Raw genomic sequence first — 17,272 nt, 5'->3', positions numbered from 1 at the left:
TGTTTTGTCCTGTTGAACAACAGGGTGTATCTGAAACTTCCAAAATGCCCCAGTTAAATGTGCTTCAAATGTAAAATGTTACATTGTTGGTGCATTACTTGTTAACTTCCGTTTGTAAATGGGTTTCTGCTGTAGTCTGCAGTTAATCTTGCAAATAATCAAGCAAATCTGATTCCATTGTAACAAGCAGTTGTTTGGGGCCTATTTGTTTCAACCCATAACTGTTCTCACTAAGCAACTACTGAGTGAGTGAGTGAGTGAGGGAGCGAGTTTAGTTTCACGACGCTCTCAGCAATATTCCAGCTATATGGCACGGTCTGTAAATATTCGAGTCTGGACCAGACAATCCAGTGATCAACAGCAGGAGCATTGATCGGCGCAATTGGGAACTACTGAAGATGAAGATTCTATCACCATGCTACCGGCATCAAACAATAAAACTGGGGTATGATTACTTTGGACAGCTAAGTCCATGAGCCAGGCTGATTCCATTAGTCAACCTCAGGGTTTTACCCGATGCACGAGTATGTTTAGAAAGTGGATGCAGAAACCCCCCCAAAATATCCAGACAATCCAGTGTTCCATCAGCATCAGTTTATGTAGTACGGATACCATGACGTGTCAACCAAGTCGGCAAGCCTGACCATTCAGACCTGCTAGTCACCATGTACAAAAGTATGGGTTGCTGATGACTAATCCTAACCAAGATCGTTATCAGCAGTGTTCCTGCTAATGCACAAACCTGCATTCCTCCCCACTGCCTTCCAAAATACAAACACGCAAAAAATATTTTGAGTGCTTGATTTGCTTGCAAAGACTCTGATCTCTTTAGTTTCAAAAAGTACCTCAAAACAGTAACAAATTAAACAAACTATGAATCGGACACTATCCTTGACACCTCAGCTTGTAAACTGATAATGCAGACATCTACATTCAAACAAACACTAATACCTATTACTGCTATTTTATTCATACTGAATCAGCACTATATTTACAGCAGTAATCAATATAACCATCAGTGTTTTCCAGTGTTGCCACATTTCCACTCTGTAAAAGAATATATCACCGCTGATAATGCTAACCATGGCAACCCATCAAAATTTGGGTGTCACTGTTGCCATAGAAACCACTTTTATTTTCTCACCTTAATTCCTCACAAGCTCAAATAAGTGATATTACTGTTACAAAGTGTATGTTTGCTTTTAAATACATGTGCTGTTTTCTGACAAAATCTGTCAAATATTTTCCATATATTTTTTACATACTTCAATATTTTGCCTTATATCATCTGAGCTTTCACCACAATATCAGAATGCTACAAGACCCTGTGGCATCTTGTCTGTGAAGAAATCATCGTCGCTTTGCACAATATTACAGTTACATCCCGGCACAGCGGCATCATGTGGTAGCAGAGCACAAAGTAATGCAGGTTTTTGCAGGGTACCACTATTGAGGGTCAGGTTGACCTAGGATTCAAAATCAGAATCCATGAAGGCCTGTAAGTAGGTCAGGGTACTTCACAAGACCTTAGTACTATCAGTGACAAACACCATTTCATACCTTTTCGAATGGTCTCCCTGTTGTAAGTGGACAAGAATGAACCAATAACCCTTGCAGGAATGAGAAACGTTTATATCAAACCATCCCCAAATTAGCTAATAAACTGTTACGACTGTTAAGAACGGTAGTACACTTGGTCCAGTAAAGTCACATTTGATGATTTCTCAATCACAATCTGGTTCTTGAAAATATGCTTGCCACTGGACATTGGGTATGGGTGGTAACCTGGACCGTGTCTTGCATATCAAGAGTTGGCACACACAAAGGGAGATGAATGAGTACCAGCTCTGTACTGGAAGTAGCCAGACTTAAGGTCCTATAGGTTTCTGTTAGTTCTGATTCATATGATGACAGTCTCATATTCTGCCATCTGATAATGCAGACATCTACATTCAAACAAACACTAATACCTATTACTGCTATTTTATTCATACTGAATCAGCACTATATTTACAGCAGTAATCAATATAACCATCAGTGTTTTCCAGTGTTGCCACATTTCCACACTGTAAAAGAATATATCACCGCTGATAATGCTAACCATGGCAACCCATCAAAACTTTGGTGTCACTGTTGCCATAGAAACCACTTTTATTTTCTCACCTTAATTCCTCACAAGCTCAAATAAGTGATATTACTGTTACAAAGTGTATGTTTGCTTTTAAATACATGTGCTGTTTTTCTGACAAAATCTGTCAAATATTTTCCATATATTTTTTACATACTTCAATATTTTGCCTTATATCATCTGAGCTTTCACCACAATATCAGAATGCTACAAGACCCTGTGGCATCTTGTCTGTGAATAAATCATCGTCGCTTTGCACAATATTACAGTTACATCCCGGCACAGCGGCATCATGTGGTAGCAGAGCACAAAGTAATGCAGGTTTTTGCAGGGTACCACTATTGAGGGTCAGGTTGACCTAGGATTCAAAATCAGAATCCATGAAGGCCTGTAAGTAGGTCAGGGTACTTCACAAGACCTTAGTACTATCAGTGACAAACACCATTTCATACCTTTTCGAATGGTCTCCCTGTTGTAAGTGGACAAGAATGAACCAATAACCCTTGCAGGAATGAGAAACGTTTATATCAAACCATCCCCAAATTAGCTAATAAACTGTTACGACTGTTAAGAACGGTAGTACACTTGGTCCAGTAAAGTCACATTTGATGATTTCTCAATCACAATCTGGTTCTTGAAAATATGCTTGCCACTGGACATTGGGTATGGGTGGTAACCTGGACCGTGTCTTGCATATCAAGAGTTGGCACACACAAAGGGAGATGAATGAGTACCAGCTCTGTACTGGAAGTAGCCAGACTTAAGGTCCTATAGGTTTCTGTTAGTTCTGATTCATATGATGACAGTCTCATATTCTGCCATCTGATAATGCAGACATCTACATTCAAACAAACACTAATACCTATTACTGCTATTTTATTCATACTGAATCAGCACTATATTTACAGCAGTAATCAATATAACCATCAGTGTTTTCCAGTGTTGCCACATTTCCACTCTGTAAAAGAATATATCACCGCTGATAATGCTAACCATGGCAACCCATCAAAATTTGGGTGTCACTGTTGCCATAGAAACCACTTTTATTTTCTCACCTTAATTCCTCACAAGCTCAAATAAGTGATATTACTGTTACAAAGTGTATGTTTGCTTTTAAATACATGTGCTGTTTTCTGACAAAATCTGTCAAATATTTTCCATATATTTTTTACATACTTCAATATTTTGCCTTATATCATCTGAGCTTTCACCACAATATCAGAATGCTACAAGACCCTGTGGCATCTTGTCTGTGAAGAAATCATCGTCGCTTTGCACAATATTACAGTTACATCCCGGCACAGCGGCATCATGTGGTAGCAGAGCACAAAGTAATGCAGGTTTTTGCAGGGTACCACTATTGAGGGTCAGGTTGACCTAGGATTCAAAATCAGAATCCATGAAGGCCTGTAAGTAGGTCAGGGTACTTCACAAGACCTTAGTACTATCAGTGACAAACACCATTTCATACCTTTTCGAATGGTCTCCCTGTTGTAAGTGGACAAGAATGAACCAATAACCCTTGCAGGAATGAGAAACGTTTATATCAAACCATCCCCAAATTAGCTAATAAACTGTTACGACTGTTAAGAACGGTAGTACACTTGGTCCAGTAAAGTCACATTTGATGATTTCTCAATCACAATCTGGTTCTTGAAAATATGCTTGCCACTGGACATTGGGTATGGGTGGTAACCTGGACCGTGTCTTGCATATCAAGAGTTGGCACACACAAAGGGAGATGAATGAGTACCAGCTCTGTACTGGAAGTAGCCAGACTTAAGGTCCTATAGGTTTCTGTTAGTTCTGATTCATATGATGACAGTCTCATATTCTGCCATCTGATAATGCAGACATCTACATTCAAACAAACACTAATACCTATTACTGCTATTTTATTCATACTGAATCAGCACTATATTTACAGCAGTAATCAATATAACCATCAGTGTTTTCCAGTGTTGCCACATTTCCACACTGTAAAAGAATATATCACCGCTGATAATGCTAACCATGGCAACCCATCAAAACTTTGGTGTCACTGTTGCCATAGAAACCACTTTTATTTTCTCACCTTAATTCCTCACAAGCTCAAATAAGTGATATTACTGTTACAAAGTGTATGTTTGCTTTTAAATACATGTGCTGTTTTTCTGACAAAATCTGTCAAATATTTTCCATATATTTTTTACATACTTCAATATTTTGCCTTATATCATCTGAGCTTTCACCACAATATCAGAATGCTACAAGACCCTGTGGCATCTTGTCTGTGAATAAATCATCGTCGCTTTGCACAATATTACAGTTACATCCCGGCACAGCGGCATCATGTGGTAGCAGAGCACAAAGTAATGCAGGTTTTTGCAGGGTACCACTATTGAGGGTCAGGTTGACCTAGGATTCAAAATCAGAATCCATGAAGGCCTGTAAGTAGGTCAGGGTACTTCACAAGACCTTAGTACTATCAGTGACAAACACCATTTCATACCTTTTCGAATGGTCTCCCTGTTGTAAGTGGACAAGAATGAACCAATAACCCTTGCAGGAATGAGAAACGTTTATATCAAACCATCCCCAAATTAGCTAATAAACTGTTACGACTGTTAAGAACGGTAGTACACTTGGTCCAGTAAAGTCACATTTGATGATTTCTCAATCACAATCTGGTTCTTGAAAATATGCTTGCCACTGGACATTGGGTATGGGTGGTAACCTGGACCGTGTCTTGCATATCAAGAGTTGGCACACACAAAGGGAGATGAATGAGTACCAGCTCTGTACTGGAAGTAGCCAGACTTAAGGTCCTATAGGTTTCTGTTAGTTCTGATTCATATGATGACAGTCTCATATTCTGCCATCTGATAATGCAGACATCTACATTCAAACAAACACTAATACCTATTACTGCTATTTTATTCATACTGAATCAGCACTATATTTACAGCAGTAATCAATATAACCATCAGTGTTTTCCAGTGTTGCCACATTTCCACTCTGTAAAAGAATATATCACCGCTGATAATGCTAACCATGGCAACCCATCAAAACTTTGGTGTCACTGTTGCCATAGAAACCACTTTTATTTTCTCACCTTAATTCCTCACAAGCTCAAATAAGTGATATTACTGTTACAAAGTGTATGTTTGCTTTTAAATACATGTGCTGTTTTTCTGACAAAATCTGTCAAATATTTTCCATATATTTTTTACATACTTCAATATTTTGCCTTATATCATCTGAGCTTTCACCACAATATCAGAATGCTACAAGACCCTGTGGCATCTTGTCTGTGAAGAAATCATCGTCGCTTTGCACAATATTACAGTTACATCCCGGCACAGCGGCATCATGTGGTAGCAGAGCACAAAGTAATGCAGGTTTTTGCAGGGTACCACTATTGAGGGTCAGGTTGACCTAGGATTCAAAATCAGAATCCATGAAGGCCTGTAAGTAGGTCAGGGTACTTCACAAGACCTTAGTACTATCAGTGACAAACACCATTTCATACCTTTTCGAATGGTCTCCCTGTTGTAAGTGGACAAGAATGAACCAATAACCCTTGCAGGAATGAGAAACGTTTATATCAAACCATCCCCAAATTAGCTAATAAACTGTTACGACTGTTAAGAACGGTAGTACACTTGGTCCAGTAAAGTCACATTTGATGATTTCTCAATCACAATCTGGTTCTTGAAAATATGCTTGCCACTGGACATTGGGTATGGGTGGTAACCTGGACCGTGTCTTGCATATCAAGAGTTGGCACACACAAAGGGAGATGAATGAGTACCAGCTCTGTACTGGAAGTAGCCAGACTTAAGGTCCTATAGGTTTCTGTTAGTTCTGATTCATATGATGACAGTCTCATATTCTGCCATCTGATAATGCAGACATCTACATTCAAACAAACACTAATACCTATTACTGCTATTTTATTCATACTGAATCAGCACTATATTTACAGCAGTAATCAATATAACCATCAGTGTTTTCCAGTGTTGCCACATTTCCACTCTGTAAAAGAATATATCACCGCTGATAATGCTAACCATGGCAACCCATCAAAACTTGGGTGTCACTGTTGCCATAGAAACCACTTTTATTTTCTCACCTTAATTCCTCACAAGCTCAAATAAGTGATATTACTGTTACAAAGTGTATGTTTGCTTTTAAATACATGTGCTGTTTTTCTGACAAAATCTGTCAAATATTTTCCATATATTTTTTACATACTTCAATATTTTGCCTTATATCATCTGAGCTTTCACCACAATATCAGAATGCTACAAGACCCTGTGGCATCTTGTCTGTGAATAAATCATCGTCGCTTTGCACAATATTACAGTTACATCCCGGCACAGCGGCATCATGTGGTAGCAGAGCACAAAGTAATGCAGGTTTTTGCAGGGTACCACTATTGAGGGTCAGGTTGACCTAGGATTCAAAATCAGAATCCATGAAGGCCTGTAAGTAGGTCAGGGTACTTCACAAGACCTTAGTACTATCAGTGACAAACACCATTTCATACCTTTTCGAATGGTCTCCCTGTTGTAAGTGGACAAGAATGAACCAATAACCCTTGCAGGAATGAGAAACGTTTATATCAAACCATCCCCAAATTAGCTAATAAACTGTTACGACTGTTAAGAACGGTAGTACACTTGGTCCAGTAAAGTCACATTTGATGATTTCTCAATCACAATCTGGTTCTTGAAAATATGCTTGCCACTGGACATTGGGTATGGGTGGTAACCTGGACCGTGTCTTGCATATCAAGAGTTGGCACACACAAAGGGAGATGAATGAGTACCAGCTCTGTACTGGAAGTAGCCAGACTTAAGGTCCTATAGGTTTCTGTTAGTTCTGATTCATATGATGACAGTCTCATATTCTGCCATCTCTACATTACCAGGCCTCTGCGATAAACAGTCACATCAATAGGCTTCTGCAACAAACGCAGACATTTGCAACGAACGGTCACATCCAACTGTCACCATCCAATTAAATGAAGCACAATTTCATGACTGCAGCCAATCACTGCCTCAGCTGCATCATGATTGTCCACAGTATCTAAACCTCAGCTACATCTTTCACATCTTGGTCCTGAGACAATGAATATGTGGAAAGCAGGGGGGCTTGGTTCTGAAAAAAAAGAAAACAACAGAAAAAAAAACATTTCAGCAAGTTGGAAATGAACTGTTCAAAATTAACTTCATCAGTCGAGCGAGTTTAGTTTCACGCTGCATTTAGCAATGTTCCAGCAACATAACGGCACTGGACACAAGAAATGGGCTTCACACAGTTCACTTGTGGGGAATTGAACCTGGGTCTTTAATGTGAAACGAACACTTTAACCACTTGGCTACCCAGCATCCCTCATTTCATCAAACTCATGCTGGCTAATGCCTTGGCAATTGCTCGCGTTCATCTAACCGTTATTCTGAAATGTTGCAGCTCTTTCCGTGTAAATAAGTGAGTCTGAGCATCACAAACATGTGACTGACATCATGAGCATTAGTTACCTCTCTGGACAAGCACTTGTTGCTGGAGACAAATTCTCACACACAAATTCTCATTCACAACTTCAGCAGAAGCACCAAAAATCAGTATGACACAAAATGTTCTTGTTTATTATCAGGTGCTCAGACAAAGTCCATAAACATATAAGATTTGTTCTGTAATGTCTAATATTTTGATTAATGTACAAACAGATGCAGCATTTTTTCCTTCAAGGATTATTCAAACCAATATCCATGAGATCCTGGTAAGACAAAGGGAGAAGACCCAAACCTCTCAAATACAGAAATACTCACTGGTTGTGCTGCTCGCTTGACTATATATTCATAAGCCCAATGGTGCATCTGTAAGAACATTTAGTCATCAAAAACAAAGGACTATTTTCTTCTACGAGCATCAGACATTTCTGTACATCTGTCACATATCATTTATGTAGATGAATGACTTCAAGCGGTGTAGCTACTTTTATAGAAAAAAGCCTGGGTTTAGACATGATTGTTGCTAAGAAGATCCAGTGATCAACACTATGAGCATCTGTCTATGCAGCTGGATGCACCATGTTACTGCCAAGTCAGGAGCCTGACTGTTATTTGCCTCTTACGACTACTGAGGAGCAATATTCTAATTTAAAAATACATGGCTACAGAAGATAATTGAGTCTGGATAAATGATTCTGGATATCATCGGCATCAATCTATGGGATATGATGACGTGTCAAAGTGACCACCCGATCCCATTGGTCACCTCTTACGACAAGCATGGAGTGCTGAATATCAGTTCTAACCTGGATCTTCACAGGTTTAGTTTCAAATGACAGCAGGCACAGAATACGACTGGTGAATTACCTTGACCTGTGTGGGGAGAGCCACGCCCTGGACACGCTGGAGGTGACCATGTTCTGGACATTCAACTGGATGGATCTTAAATACCATAAAAATTACAGAAAATACTTACAACAGACATGAATTGATACAACACACTGTGTTCTATGTTCTGGACACTTGCTGTCTGTTTTAAATGCACATAATCTTATCATCTTACCACATTATCACCTCTTGTCATAAATGAAGTAGGAATCGAAACTGTAGATAATTATAAGTTTTGGCACAATAACTGGTGTAACTTTTGATAGTCTCAGCTCCATTTCTGAACGGCAAACACAGCATAAATTTTTGCCTTCAGGACAATGTATCTGCCTGCCGCTGCTGAGATAGAACCATGCTCAACAGTCCTTCATACAATACAATATCAACGAGCATTAGACTTTACAACAAATGTGTTAATGATGATTTATTTCAAATATTTTTCCATCCTCTAGTGATTGTCAATAGCAAATTTGCCATGCACAATGTGTGTTAACTGTATATATGTGTTGTATATATTTCAATGAGTGTTATAATTAACTTATTTTTTTTACTGCTGTTATCTGCTATCTGAACTATGTAGTCTGTGATCTGGTGTGCTGTAAGACAAATTTCCCTTGTAAAATTTAAGTGTTATCTTATCTTATCTTATCTTATCTTATCTTATCTTAAATTGGTGGTCTCTTTGAGTTCATCATCGGTTGGGAGACTCAACTCACCGATGTGACACTGAACCGCCCGATGTGGCTGGTACTCGCTATAAGTGGCCCTCTGGACATGTCAATGTGCTCGCCCATCTTGTACAAGGTCACTTTCGACCCAGTTTTGGATTTGGCAGCAATCTGTGGTACTTGACTTTTCTTGAACAAATTGTCTTCAAACAGCCTCTCAGCCACCAAGGCATCGACCTCCAGGCGTTCAAACTTGAGGTCTTCTAGTCGTAGTTTGTATGCAATACGGCTGAGGCAGTTCATTTCGACCTGGAGCATACAGATCAACACGTACCATGATTAAGTGTACATAGAAATACAGGTGAACACTGTTGTCTCGATATTTATGGACCAGGAGAAAATATCGACTTATTTGAATAGCAACACATCTGAGTTGTGCATATAATCACACACCAACATGAAAGAAATCGAGTCAGGACGTCCAGGGCGTTGGTTGATTATGTTCTGATTCAATACTATAATCCATTATCAGAAGTGTCCAGTTGAAATTGGGAGGTACATCCTAATTAGATAAACAAACTAGTGACAACCACAACTTAGTTAACCTTAATTAACTTGCACTACCGCTACACTTGATTAATGCTGCTACGTGTGTGTAAACATGTGGAGACAGTCACAGTTCAGATGGATTCTTGTCTGAGAAAGGTAGGTGTCTATTCACTTTACTTGCATGTATTGAGTTAAAAGGGTAATTTTGCTTGTCGTGACCATGAAATCACATTGAGATATCCAAAAATATCGAGACATCCATATCCAGTTAAAAGGGTTCAAATATGTAATTTTCGGAATAAAATTGATAATTTATACTAATCCTGACTCACACTTAATTGCTTATCTCCTCTTCCTGGCGAAGGTAGTGGGACACCTGAAATCCCTTGAAATTCCCTTTTAAAAGAAGCGGACGTAAAATTCACATTCACCCATGAGTTACCTCCCCTCCAGCGCACATGGTCAGCTGATCGGCCATGATGCTTCACTCTCTCCTATAATTGCCCGACACGAGAATATGAGAATTCAGCGTGTCTCTGAGGGGCGGCTGGGAGGGCTTCCGTCATGAATCAGGATAAGTATAAAATATCAATTTTATTCAGAAAATTACATATTTTTCCTTATCCTGACTCATGCTGAATTGCTTACTGAATCCAACAGAAACAGCAGTGGGTCAGGCCACGCTGGATTCTGCTGGCTGTTCAAAATTACGTCCAATAATTTTCCCCCCTAACAGGAACATGTAACGGCGATAATTCGGTTCTGTCCTTTCTAATATTCATTGTAGATTCTAGGGGGATCACATCCAGTTGAACTTGTCTTTCGTAGACGACTTCATTGACTGGTACGAGATGACATCAAAAGTAACTAGCATTCTGCTAGTTTCTGATGCAACTAAATGTCAAGATATAGCAATCGAGACTAGTTGCGACCCCTCTTCATGCAAAGGTATCTTCATTAAGAGTACAGGGTCATAATCACTCATGCTAGTCTGTTTAAGACGTGTGCATGGACTTTCCACCATTATACTCTGCTGAGCGTCTGGCTTCCACAAGTCACGTGAAACAGATAAATTTCTGCAAATTTCACAGCAAAGAGTGGAAGAATATAAGGGCTTACATGCCGAAGCGGGTCAACGGAGACTAAGTCTCGGTTGGCGAAATATGTGCCATATCTACACCCAATAACCACAAATAAACAAATTGTGACACATAAACATAAACCAAATACCGCATAGGACATAAATATAGTAAAAGGACTGAAACAGTTGAAAAACCTATCGCCGTAATTTAGATTTCTGGTAACTCAAGCTGCCCTCGTCGGGCGATAAGGAGAAAGAGAGTATCAAGGCCGATCAGCTGACAAGGTGCCACAGCTGTTTATATCTGGCCCAGGCAGGCTCTTTAGTCTGCCTTCTGCTGAGAGCGAGGAGAGTAATGAGTCATGGCTTGCGCATGCGTGTACTAACTGTTGCTATGGCTGGCATCATCATTTACAGATGGCGGCCATGTTAGCAACCCTTTCCATCTGAAGCTTAACTCACACTATTTCTCCACTCTAACATTGTTTGTATTAACATAATTTGTGTTATCTTAACACTTTACTTTGTGCCAAACCATAAATGAAGATTAATGACTGTCTGTAGAAATCTTGACAAGGGAGGTCACAGTAAACAAACCCAGTCTGGAATCCTGTAAAACTGAAAAGTATGTTTAGTTGAAGTGTCACAATTATCTTATCTGGGTTTTCTACAGGAAACTGTTTACGCTGTCGTAAAGCCTCAATTACCATCATCCAGATGAAATTAACACAGTTTATTCAAGCAGGGTTTGTTTTCACATGAATCTATCACAAACATAGGTTTCATTCATACAGTGTGGCAGACAGAGTACGCTGGTTGTTGAACATTCTAGTAGCACTTCCGGGAAGGTTTGAAGCTGCATTTTGTGTATTCTATATGGAGCAAGTTTAAGTGTTATTTTCGTTGGAATTTGTACTCAAAATGAAATTACTGTGCCGAAAATGTGCTATTACCTGCAGTGGATGGATTTATCAGTTTCAAAACAGTGAGTCCAAATTCCTTATAATTTTGAGGCCAAATACCCTGCTTGAATATGACTGCATGACTGTATTGGTCGAATTAGATAACACACTCAATGTGCATATATACTGAATTGCAGGAAAATCTATACAAAGACCTCTTAAAGCGATTTGAAAATGAACAGATTCTTCTTATTATAATGTTTTGAAAATGTACGGAATGTCAGCTTTCTGCCTGAATAAATCCAATACATACATACATTTCTTAAACAATAGTAGATAGCAGTGATGTATGTGACAACCTTGACCAAATTCCATTGTATATTAGTGCCTAAAGGGAATACCCGCAACACACGTGCATGTTTTATATAGCATGTGCGGTCTAGATCAGGGCTCAGGAATGTACAGTCCAACCGCACTGCCTTGTCTCTCTCTGCCTTCCTGACTCAGCCAGCCACGCTGTGTGTATCAACTAAGATGCCTGGTCCTAAACAGCTGTTGTGCGTGGGAGGGGAGGTAACTCATGGGTGACTGTGAATTTTATGTCCTCTTCTGCTAAAAGGGAACTTCAAGGGATTTCAGGTCTTCGCCAGGAAGAGGAGATAAGCAATTAAGCATGAGTCAGGATAAGGAAAAGTAGTGATAATCAATGAAGGATTTTGTTGGGACCAAGAAATTATATTGATACAACTGAGATGTTTGGCTGTGCATTAAGTGAACAAAAATGACATCTGACATGTTGCAGTGGAAGTGTTGCTAGGCCTATCCTCCACAATGTCAGATGTGGTAAAATGCTTCTGCTTCTCGTCCTATGAAAATAGTACTGACAGCGAGAGTGAGTGGGTGGGCCAATCACATTAGGGTGATGCAGTAGCCTAGTTAAAGGGTTCGCCTGTCATCCCAAAGACTTGGGTTTGATTCAACACATGACGCCAATGTGTGAAGCCCATATCAGGTGTCCCCCATAGTGATACTATTTGAATATTGCTAAAACAACTTACTGTGGTGGGTTTCCAGTCACGCAGGCTGAGACTTATGTCATGTACGAAGCTCCCACTTGATACTGCAACAAAACAAACATGACACACGACATGAATGACAATATTTTGCACGAAACAGCTTGATCATTCAAAGATATACAATGAAAACAGGAATCACCGGCACCTCTCCTATCCAACCTCCTTGAACATACAGATTTTTCTTGGTTACATCTTCTTTCTAATCTTGAGTACAACATTTCACAGGTTGTTCTAGCAACATCATCAGGTACAACCGAACAGTAACTGTGAACTGGTAACATTCAGATGAACACAACCTACCAGATGGTTTAGGAAAGCTGACCAGATCCACTTTTACATCATCCTTGAAAGCTGTCTCCATCACGTGACCTAGGATGAAGGAACAGGTACGCCAGAAAGCCTGGAGGCAAAAAACAATGAAAAATTGCAATGCATATTGCAACATGTATCACAACATATTGCTAAATGAAAAAAATGAATATCCTGGCAATACCCAACCCAAATCAGTACCAAGTGCAACCCACATCATTGAGTATCCGTGGATCTTCGTCTCGGAAGTGCAGAAACTGAACCTGACAGTCCTCCTCAAGTGGCCGATGCATGTCCCACGGTTGACCATTTACCAAGGCAAGGGCTGATCGGGTCATCAGCAGTTCCTGGATATCTGCACAGACAACATTTTGCAAAGATACACAACCAGTGAGGGGTTTATACTAAGGATGTTTCCATGTGAACATAGTTTTCAAATAAATCTTACATAACCTTTTATAATTAGGTTTCCCCAAAATTCCATAAGTCCTAAAACATAGAGGGCTGACTAATATAATCAATAATCAGAAACATCATTCATGGAAATAATTATGAATGATTATCGATATGAAAACTGTGTTAATGGTATAATCATACATTAAATTTTGTGACAGAAAAAGGTTTCATTTTCTCACAGAATATTCAAATTTAGGGCTTTATTCATGGTCTGCCTCTGACTGGACTTTATGTTGTTAATTCGTGTACAAACATGACGCTACTCACTGATGATGTAAAAGATATTACATAACAAACATTTTTGACAAATTTGCTCCAAGTTACGTCTCTGATATTTATCAACGTTCAACTGATTTTTACTTAACAATTATTGATCACTATGATCTCCAGTGATCCACAGGATCAAAATAAAATGCTGGTTTGCACAGGGAGCCGGATTAGACTGTGAAATCATTTTCCAACAGAGCTGCCATTTACATTTGTCAATCTCTTTATGGCCTAATTATACAGCGCATGTACGGGAGAATTGCAATCAAACGCAACGAGATATGATTATTCAGTTGTTGTTCTTGTTATGCTACCTGTTATTTAACTAAGCCGGAAATAGCAATCAGCTGTGCATCAATGATTTCGTCCAATATATGTACCGTTGATTCAGTTAAACATGATCTGATGATATAGCAATTTCTATTCCATTATCAGAATAATTTATATCTTAAGCAGTTATTTTAGAGATAATATATATTGCTATCGTATTGGTATAATGCAATGTGTATGCAACATATTGCATATATTACTATATGGTCTCTGACAGCGCCAAGCATTTTGGCTGGATATATTTTACATTGGAGACATTTGCATAAGTCACTGCTGACTTCCCATCGTATACATAACACTTCGATTCTAAAAACAAAACTTTGCCATTTAATTGTCAAATATGACTTCAATGAGTCACTAACACAGGTCTCCAGGTCCATGGATGTGAAGCTGTAATCTGTTTCTTATTGTGGAGAATAAAGTGAAACAAGCATGAAAAACAGAATCTCATGAACGTGGTAAGCGGAAAGATGGAATGAGGTAAAGCCATTTCATTCACGTTTTCCCCATTGTTACAGCAAACACATATATACATCTTTGGTTACTCTAAATGGTTTCAATGAATGAAAATGAGATTGAAACTAATATAGTGTGTTTTTTGACATCATACATTCTCAGATGGCGGTATTTACGCACGCATCACAGCAAACATTGTAAGTGCTTGACTGATGGTAGGTCTTCATGATAAAGTTATCTTTTATAAGTTATTATGGTGTTTCTTTATCCGTCTCATTATTATTGAGAAAACCCTGCATGTTTACAGAAACTAAAAAACCATGGATGTGTGTGATAAACACTGTTAATTGCAATCCAAACTGAATTTCAGAAGATTTGTTGATGTGATATTTTCGATGATGTGAAGGGCTGTGATCGCTGGGCAGTTTTTTATGGAAAACCCCATGATTTAATTGCTATGGAGAAGATGACTGTAATAGGATATAACTGGCAAATATCATTCACGACAGGTAAAATTGTAGGTCGCTGGAAACAGTGTCTGATAAATAACTGAGTCAGTGGAAACTCTGCAAGCTGGCTTAGAATGTTTTATTCATCGACTAATCACTAATTCCATGTTATCTGACATGCCAAGAGGATTAATCAGTGTATTGGATTAGGGGTCCTTCATTGGATTGCTCCTTCTCATACCAGTTCAGACAGTGTTAATTACAGTTAAACTGCTTGTTGGGATCGGAAAGACATGCCCGAGTACAGAATAGACAGGTGCCAGACTAGACAATGCTTTAATGATCATGACAACCTTGTAAAATGATGGGACCAAAATTTTATGCTGCTTTGACAGTGCGCTGGATAGAACAGGTACCAGTGTTGGCAGGTTTCACCGTATATCATTAGCTAGTCCTAAAAAGTGTGAAAGAAAGGGATAAGATCTATTAATTACTATTCCTAACTATTCCACTGTGTGGCTCACACCTGGGTACAGTGTGTGAAGCCCATGGATCATCACTTTATGAACCAAATTGGAATGAATGAAGTCACAAATACAGATCTAACTTTGTGCATATTTCATCACAAATTTTTACACACAATATTATCAATGCTATACATATAACAATTTTTTCTGATTATCAATCATTTTAGCCAGCCTAAATCTACAGAATAATCAACTGCACTGCTATTTCATATGTCCTAATTATACTTAATAATAACTTATCAAAATAATTAATTCAATTAATTATTGATACATGTGAATTTTGTCATGCAGCTACCAAGTCCATATATATAGATACATATTGAGAATCTTTAACATCCAAAAGAGACGAAAATTCTAGAGCATTTAATGGTATTTTTTCTATGTTCAAATAGGAATTTTGCCCAAATCAGTCTGGAAACTGCCATCATCCACATACGCATGGCACAGTTGAAGGGCGTGGAGAGGTCACGGTTCATGACAAGGGAGCAGTCCTCTGGGGGTCCAACACACTGCACTTGAATCTTCTCAATCCGCCTGATGAGAGACAGTTGCCTCTTTTTTTCTTCATCAAATATTGCATTTCTTTTCTTCCTAATTTCTGCATTTGATAACGTGGTCTGTGCACAAAAGGATCCTGAAATGCAGTTAAAATTAGGGATAACTAATAGATCAGAATTCAGAAACATTGTTTATTTGCGATATACAACAAATTTCATTTTGAGCCACATGGCTGTATGGCCATGATCAGTATTCATCATGTTCATGAACATATTTCAAGAAACTGGAAAAGTGAGTACTTAATACATGTGTGTCCAGCATATTGACAATCACAGAAATAAAATACTTCAGATTCCATTTGGTGCAACAAAGTTATTTCCACCATTATTAAAAGTATCATCTCCATTTGTGGCTTGACAATACAAGAATAATAGTCCTCAAAGCATTTATCAGTTTTCCTACACAGTAATTACTTAAAATTCAACATCGCATTAGCATTGTTTCAAGCAAATAGCAATGCCCTACAGTTAAAACATGCTGAAAAAAAAAATGGCAATAATAGCTCTCTGAGACAAATCTCTGTTTAAGGTACATGTAAACAATGTCATCTGATTTTTTTCGATGGTTTACCTAAGTTGTTTCATTTTGGGGTATAAAATAAACTGACACACATGATCATGGCGATGGTTGTGTCTCTCCTGAATTTCAACTAGCTTCAAAGTTTACACTTGACGCATTTTATTGCCAGATAGCATTTTTACATGCCTCCCACATACAAACACACATTCCAAGACTCTTTGCGTAAACATGCTTAAATATGCCACACGTTTTCATCTATATCAGCCTCAAGGACTAACTGAAGTGTCGTTCACCAAGTGGTGCTGTGGCCAACCTCTAGAATTCAGCACCACAAACTTTACAAATTACATCACATCACCTTGGATTGGTCATGTTTTGACAGTGACACCAGTGGCTATTGACGATCAAATCCAGAATCAAAGATGCAGGAATAACATTGTGGATCCCAGTCCTCACTTAGAAATGATATTTGGTGTCTGTGGAAGTAAATGCTTACTAGACCATCGCTTCCGCATGTACGTATTCCTTAGAAGTAACTGAACCCTTCTACACGTGTTGGTTGCCATTTTCGTTGCCGGAACTGTCGGGTGAGAGTTGTCTACTCTTGCCTC

General features: G+C 38.7%; 1 protein-coding gene across 1 annotated transcript; it reads right to left on the bottom strand.

Annotated features, from left to right (window-relative positions):
- Nucleotides 1-6,048: 6,048 nt before the first annotated feature.
- Nucleotides 6,049-17,265, bottom strand: LOC137291185 (large ribosomal subunit protein mL39-like). Its single transcript, XM_067822477.1, has 9 exons — nt 17,158-17,265; nt 16,021-16,218; nt 13,315-13,454; nt 13,091-13,190; nt 12,773-12,834; nt 9,231-9,491; nt 8,494-8,568; nt 7,945-7,992; nt 6,049-7,273 (listed from the first exon to the last, which is right to left on the bottom strand). Exons 1-9 carry the CDS (start codon nt 17,225-17,227, stop codon nt 7,202-7,204), a joined length of 1,026 nt encoding a protein of 341 aa, XP_067678578.1. The 5' UTR covers nt 17,228-17,265; the 3' UTR covers nt 6,049-7,201.
- Nucleotides 17,266-17,272: the final 7 nt, after the last annotated feature.

Source organism: Haliotis asinina, chromosome 1, assembly GCF_037392515.1.
Source record: "Haliotis asinina isolate JCU_RB_2024 chromosome 1, JCU_Hal_asi_v2, whole genome shotgun sequence".
Classification (NCBI taxonomy): domain Eukaryota; kingdom Metazoa; phylum Mollusca; class Gastropoda; order Lepetellida; family Haliotidae; genus Haliotis; species Haliotis asinina.
This window is presented reverse-complemented; position numbering and strand designations above follow the sequence as displayed.